Below are 7246 nucleotides of genomic sequence, written 5' to 3'. Positions count from 1 at the left end.
TGTCATCTTCCTAATTTGCAGTAAAAGCGCACCATTCACACACTTTGATATTTCAGCAAAACAAGGTTTTGAAGTGCGTTTCACAAGTGGCAGTGGCACACTTCACATCAGAAGGAAACACGGTCTGATGGCTAACAGCGGCAGTGGCTACAGGCACATCTTACTGTCCCAGCAGGAGCTCAGAATAGCAGGTCCCTTTTAATGCCATTGGCTGCTACCATCTTAAATCATCATCATCATCCACACACACACACACTCACACCCACACACACACACATTCCACACACTCACACCCAGCTCCATCCAGCTGCCAGTCCCACCACCCCTTGCTGAGACCCTGCATGACTAGCATCAGGGATGCAGAAGGTACATAGAGCCTGCCAGCACCCCTCATGTTGTTACATTAGCTTCACTGTGTATGAATTAGGGATGGAAGAGAAAACTTTTTTGAAAGGAGTTGAGTACAATCTTGAAGGTAAGGTGTCAAGATTGAGTTTGTAAGCTCTAGAGCCTGGGGTTGAATCCCAGCCTGTCACATACTAGTCATGAGAACTTGAGGAGATTTCTTAACCTGTGCCTGATCTTCCTCATCTTGAAAAGGATCCCTACCTCATTATCATATGGTGCCCAAATACAGTGCCTGTTGAATCAGTGCCTAGCTCATAGGAAGTGCTCAATAATGTTAGCTATCATCACCATCAGTTATCTTTTTTTAATGTTTAAAAATTGATTTTTAGAGGTAGAGGAAGAACTGGCAACCTTTTGGTGCATGAGACAACACTCAACCAACTGAGCCACACTGGCCAAGGCAACCAACATTTATCTTTTAAGGATGGTGGTATTTGGCAAGAGTTGCAACTGGAGTTGAGGGAATTATTAGAAGAATGAAGAGGGATAGGTCATTATGTTTCTTTGAGTTGAAGACTTGGAGTTTAGCAGCTTTATTTCTAATGCAGAGGCCTAACAGAAGTGACAGCAGGTACAAAGCATGACTGGGAGAAACCAGTGCGCATTATGTCAGCTGCCCACTTTGTGGGAAAGCCCACAGCCTGGCCTCTTGGAGAGGTGGTAAGTGGAGGAAGTGAGAGAGAGAGAGAGACCTCTAAGAGCTGTGTGGTGAAGTGGGGAAAAGACTGGACTAAGGTTAGGAGGCTTCTACCTGTGTAATGAGCAACTTTTACAAAACACCTGTCACACTTTGTGACCACCTTCCTCCAGGGCTCAGCTCCCTCATCTGCTCTCAGGGAAGTGCTGCAGACCTGGGCCTGCTATCTCACACTGCCATTTGATGAGTAAGAGTGAGTCAAACTGTCACCTCCCCAACAGTAGACACATCTTTTTACAGCAAAATCCACCAGGTGCCATCGAGTCAGGGAGAAGTGGTGGGAAAAAGTGGAAGAGAAGCTCGCCTGGCAGCCAATTCGTCTATTTTCTCACATTTTGGTTCAGAAAGGGGAGCACCCTGAAGTGTTCTCATCATGTCTAGAGTGAAAGGTCAGGTAGAGTATTCACTGGAGTAGAGCACTTTGCTCCAACACACCTGCTCCCTCCTTTTTTTTGTCTTCTTAAAAAACACACACAAAACAAAACAAACAAAAACACACACCACAGTGTTTACTACTATCAATCAAAGAGAATTCTTTTTAATACCACACCCTGTCAGTATAGAAGAGACAGGGCAACACAATGCTAACATGGTATTGATGGAGAAGAAAGTACTTTTTTCCCTTCAAGGTAAACAATGTCAATGGAATGTGCTAGGACAGATGTAAGCTGTTTCTTTCTCTTTCTCTCCCTCCCTCTCCCTTTTCATCTCTCGTTCGCTCATTATTTGTTTATTTTTCAAAAGAAAACATTCTCCATCAGTAAAACATTTTAGGACCTCAAGCTACATGGTCCGCAGCTACACTGTCTAAGGCAGGGGTCCTCAAACTTTTTAAACAGGGGGCCAGTTCACTGTCCCTCAGACTGTTGGAGGGCAGGACTATAGTTTAAAAAAAACAACTATGAACAAATTCCTATGCACACTGCACATACCTTATTTTGAAGTAAAAAAACAAAACGGGAACAAATATAGTATTTGTATTTGCATGTGGCCCGCGGGCTGTAGTTTGAGGACCCCTGGTCTAAGGCATTATATGTCAAGGACCAAGTCCAAGGCCATCCCAAGGACATCAGGCACAGAGAAGTAACTTCTGAAGCAGGGTCTGGCGGTAACACAGAAGCGTACTCAGCAGACAAGCGCCATCCTTGTGAGATGTTGGGGAGCCAGTGTCCAGCGGGGAGGCTGGAGTAAGGCCAATGCTCCAGGAAATTAACCCAACTAGTCACCATGAACTGCCCGTATTTTGCCTTCACTGCTATTCAAAGGGACCCAACGCAGTCACTGAAAGCAATTCCAAGAAATGGAGCTAAAAGAAAAATTTTTAAAGGCTTAGAAAAAATCATTTGAAGAAGTGTGCAGACTTCCAAACTGAAATTCTGAATGGGACAGGATTTTTTTTTTTTCAGGGGGAGGAGGGGTGCATAATCTTGGTATGTTTGTTTAAAAAGAAATCAGTCACACCTCAAACACATCCATCAATAATCAGAAAGATAGCTAACACCTGACAGGAATTATTCATTTAAAATATCCTTTAAAATATGTCACAAGAATAAGCTTGACTGGTCCTCACCCATCCCCACCCTCTAACATAAACAAATAGTCTTTCTATTGAAGCCAATTTCTTGTTCTTGGAATCAGATTTTTGAACTGTCAGTTAGGCAAGATGAACTGATAACCTGACCATAAAATTTACCATTGTCAATAGCAAGTCAGGTAACTCTTACCAAAGAAATATTTCAAAATGTTTCTTGAGGGTGAATTCATCCATCTATGACACTGCAAGTCTTTCTCCTGTTCTGGGTCTGTTGAAGTGAATGGTACGCAAGAGGGACATTTCACTTGCCAATTAGATAGCACAGTCCATTTTAGAGTGAATCTATTCTTTTATTTTCTTTCCTCCTTTCCTTTCTTTCTTGATTTTCGGACATTCCTAATCAAGTTCAAAGTACATTTTCTTTGGGTATAATTTTACAAATAGTCTTTGAGAAACTATATCAAAGTTCAAGTCATTCTGTAAACACAACATCATCAATGAAGCTGGGAGATCTTAGGTATAGTGATAGCAATGGTTTTAAAAGATCCGTGTGATTTTTATATTGTGTCATTCCAGGGACCTTCCTGAATGAGGCTTTAAGGAAGAGATTAACATGGAGAAAACCAGACTTTGAAAGTGGCAATCAGGCTGCCTTTAGTCTAACCTGTGAGGGAGGCAGAGGGGCCGAGGAGACCTCAGTCCCACCAGATACCACTGTTTTCTACTCCTCATCCCTGTGGACTTCACCAGGCCCCGCATTTTATTCAACTATAACCAAAAAATGGGGAGCAAAAAGGATGATGTAGGAGAAAATTGAAAACCCTAAGAGCCAACTATAATGAATATCTTAAACTAATGATGTATTTTATTTTATTTTTTAAAATATATTTTATTGATTTTTTTATAGAGAAGAAGGGGGAGGGATAGAGAGTTAGAAGCATCAATGAGAGAGAAACATCAATCAGCCGCCTCCTGCACACCCCCTACTGGGGATGTGCCCACAACCAAGGTACATGCCCTTGACTGGAATCGAACCTGAGACCCTTGAGTCCGCAGGCCGATGCTCTATCCACTGAGCCAAACTGGTTAGAGCCTAATGATGTATTTTAATATTCTAGGAATTTAAATTTGTATTAACTGTTATTTGAATTAATGTCTGGTGTGTGTACTGAGAGAGTAATTGCTGAACTGGGGGAAGTGAGTTACAAAGACTTCAGCAATGGGTATAAGTGGCCAGTGGGCCAAGGGGTGTGAGGTCCCGAGGAGCAGATCTAAGATCTCCGAGGTTTCTCCAGAAAGGCTGCCAGCATTTCACGCCAGTGTGCTGCTCTTCCCCACCTACAGCAAAGCCCAGACAAGCCCTGGGAGAAAGGCACGGGGACCAGAAAATACGCAGCAGTCCCTACATTCTTCAGTAACATCTCCCAAACCTTAAAAAGAGAAACTTTAAGAAAGCTCATTTTTGTATCTCCAAACCACCGAACTGTGAAATGGGATGAAATATTGATAGTTCCACACGACATTTCATGGGGAAAGCTTCTGTGTCACAACTACCATTTCCATTGAATTCCCAGTGTGCCCTTGTCTTGACCCCCATGGCCGAGTGAGGTCTGCCCAGCCGAGAAACAGCGACGTATGTGCTGACTGCTGTAAAAGCACCGAGCGGCCGCAGGACCAAACTCTGCTGCCTCTGAGCGACTTCTGAACTGGAGGCTGAAGTCGGAATTCTCCAGTGATTACCATAGATTATGACAACAGAAGTCACCATTCTGGGGTCCTTTGGGGCAGGAGCTTCCCTTTGGTTCTCCCTCCCTTCAGCCTCCCTCACTCACTGTGTGCTGTACAATTTTGTTAGTCAGGGAGTAGTAATTCTGATCCAACCAGAAGCGTGTATGATCAGGACTAGGGTGATCTAGACAATGGACGCCTACTGCTTGGGTGGAGGTCCTCCTGTGTTGCCTGTGAATGTCCTTTTTTTTTGGTTTGTTTTTTTGTTAATCATCACCTCAGGATATTTTGTTCCATTGATTTTTTGAGACAGTGGAAGGGAGGGGGAGAAACAGAGAGAGAAACATCGGTGTGAGACAGACACATTGGCTGGTTGCCTCCCACACGTGCCTGGATCAGGGCTGGGGATTGAACCTGCCACCCAGGTACGTGCCCTTGACCAGAATTGAACCCGAGACCCTTTAGTCTGTGGGCCAGCCAATGCTCTATCCACTGAGCCAAACTGGCTAGGACAAATGTCCTTTGTATTTGTTATTGCTGTCATCTATCACCTTAATTTTCTGGAAGAAGAAAATTAGCGGCCAATATTTTCTTCCAATAAAATCACTGGCATCAGTCTCTACCCCAAAATGAGGCTTGACCTTCAAAGTAGTGATGTCATTGCCACAAACTACTTTGAACCACTTCTTTGGCAACTGTTCTCCGTACCAATGAGATGAGAAAGACAAGTTTGTCACTTTATAGTCTTTTTTTTTTTTTTTAAGGAAAATGGCCTGGGCTGATTTCTTCTCCTACTATTAGCTATTGGTTGTTTTCAAAAATCGAATTCAGTTTTCCAGGAGAACAATGGCCACGATGGAAAATATTAAAACACTGCTAAAGGAGCTTAAAGTAGTTCCAGAAGAGGAATTGCGTATGGGTTTTTGGCAGTGACCGTGAGCATTTTTGGCACAAGTATTTATTAGCCTCCTCAGTTGAGTGCCTTGAAGGGGCAATGTTCACGTGGGAGCATACCTCCCAGTACATTTGTTAAAATAAAATCAGCTTCATTACCTAATAACGTATATGACTTTGGGAGGAAACTCGGAGCCTCGTATTTTATTTCTCCTCACCATACCGTTCAATTAGAGCGGGCTTCGTGGAAATTCCGATTCCATTGCCATCGCTGCTGCACTCAAGTATGCTTTCTGATGTCATGCTCAGAAATAAACGAAGTTGTTTGCTACAACTACCTACACACAAATTAGAAAATTATATGACAAGGTGTTTAATACGGCCTGCAGCTGGGACACAGGTTATTACCGAAAGTCGTTGTCGGCATGGTTTCTGGTTTTGCAGTAAAAGAAGATGACTTGAAAGGACTCAGTGGTTTTGATGCTCTTCTGGAATGAAAACATTCAGTGAGGGCAGAGCATCAGGCAGTGATTAATGTCAGCCGTGCGAAAACACTGTCTCCAAGAACACTACCGTCATCTCCCTGCCAGACCAGGACTTTCCACTCTCCGGCGTTTCAGGCACCGGGCTGGTACTTTCCCTAAAGAGAACCTTTGGGCGATCCATCCTGGGTACATAGAACACTTTTCAGTTCATAGGTGGCCCGAGGTTGCCAAAGTCATCCAATAATTTTGACAGGAAGATGTGTTCCTTTCTGAGAAATATTGAGAGTGAAGCATGAAATCCTCAAACTTCGGAAGGCAAGTATACATACTAAATTTAAAGGTACAAAATGTTGGTTCAAAACAATGTGGTGGACAAACGTATACAACTATCGGAGTAGCTTTCTATTACTTCCCTTGAACTTCTTGATATGTACAGTTTAGCATGGTCTTGTTGACAAAAGTAGACAAATTTCTGGTATTCTTGATATGTCTGATGCTGTGTAACACCTTTTATGTACTGTGTCTGTTGCCTGATTACGTTGTAAACAAGCAACAAAACACCATGCTTCATCCCAAAGTTATGAGGGTTGTAGAATGAAGCGCGCTGTGTGGGTGGAGTTAATGGTACAACATTAAACAACAGAGTTGCCCTGTATTTCCTCGCTCTGCAATCAACTGGTGCACAAGAGAGAAGAAAATAAAGCTATTTTCTGAGGTAGGGAGTAAGCATTAGGACGTGGTATTTGCTATCATATCACCAGGGTACTTTGTTGTTCCTGTTATTTTCCTCCCCCCATTCATGGTCCATGAATTTAAGAAACAAACAAGGCATTCGGGAATAGGCTAAATATAAAACAGTATTTGCTCTACTCTTTGGTTTCAAACACTCTAAGAGAAAGATAACATATATTTTTTTTAAATCTCACTCAAGGATATGTTTTTATTGATTTTTTTTAAAGAGAGAGAAACATCGATTTGTTGCCCCCCATATGCGCCCTGACTGAGGACCAAACCTGCAACCTAGGTAAGTCCCCTGATTGGGAATTGAACTTGCATGTAACCTTTTGATATACAGGAGGATGCTCCAACAAACTGAGCCACTCAACCAGGGAAATACCAAATTTTGGATAAGAAAATATTTTGTAATTTCCCAGGATGTCACATATTTGTCATACTTGCTGTAGTGGTAGTATGGCATTTTTAATATTACATTTTTATTGCAATGATTTTTAAATCTCCAAGTTGAGTCTCACAAAAAGATTGCCTGAGTTGGGGAGGGTGGGACATCTGGTGATACACTTATGGTGATCTTTTCATTTCACTTATGTTCTATGCTTTCAAATTATAAACTGAAAATGCAATGTCACTTTCCATTCTCTCCTATCTCATTGTTAATATAAAAACCAAAAAAAATAAAATTCTATTTTATTATTTGTTTGTGAAGTAGCCACAAGTAAGATTCCAGGGTTTCTTCATAAGTGTATATTTTCCCCCAGCCAT

At 42.2% G+C, this 7246-nt stretch overlaps 1 protein-coding gene across 1 annotated transcript in view; it reads right to left on the bottom strand.

The window, feature by feature from the left end:
- Positions 1-6326, bottom strand: part of RORA (RAR related orphan receptor A) — a 53660-nt gene extending 47334 nt beyond the window's left edge. Inside the window, 2 exon segments of the mRNA XM_015563006.1 lie at positions 5670-5852; positions 5855-6326. Coding sequence (XP_015418492.1) covers positions 5670-5852; positions 5855-5927 — 256 coding nt within the window. The 5' untranslated portion in view covers positions 5928-6326.
- Positions 6327-7246: the final 920 nt, after the last annotated feature.

The sequence above is a fragment of the Myotis davidii genome, unplaced genomic scaffold (assembly GCF_000327345.1).
Source record: "Myotis davidii unplaced genomic scaffold, ASM32734v1 scaffold57, whole genome shotgun sequence".
In the NCBI taxonomy this organism is placed as follows: domain Eukaryota; kingdom Metazoa; phylum Chordata; class Mammalia; order Chiroptera; family Vespertilionidae; genus Myotis; species Myotis davidii.
The sequence above is the reverse complement of the archived record's forward strand: the minus strand, read 5'-3'. Positions and strand labels throughout refer to the sequence as shown.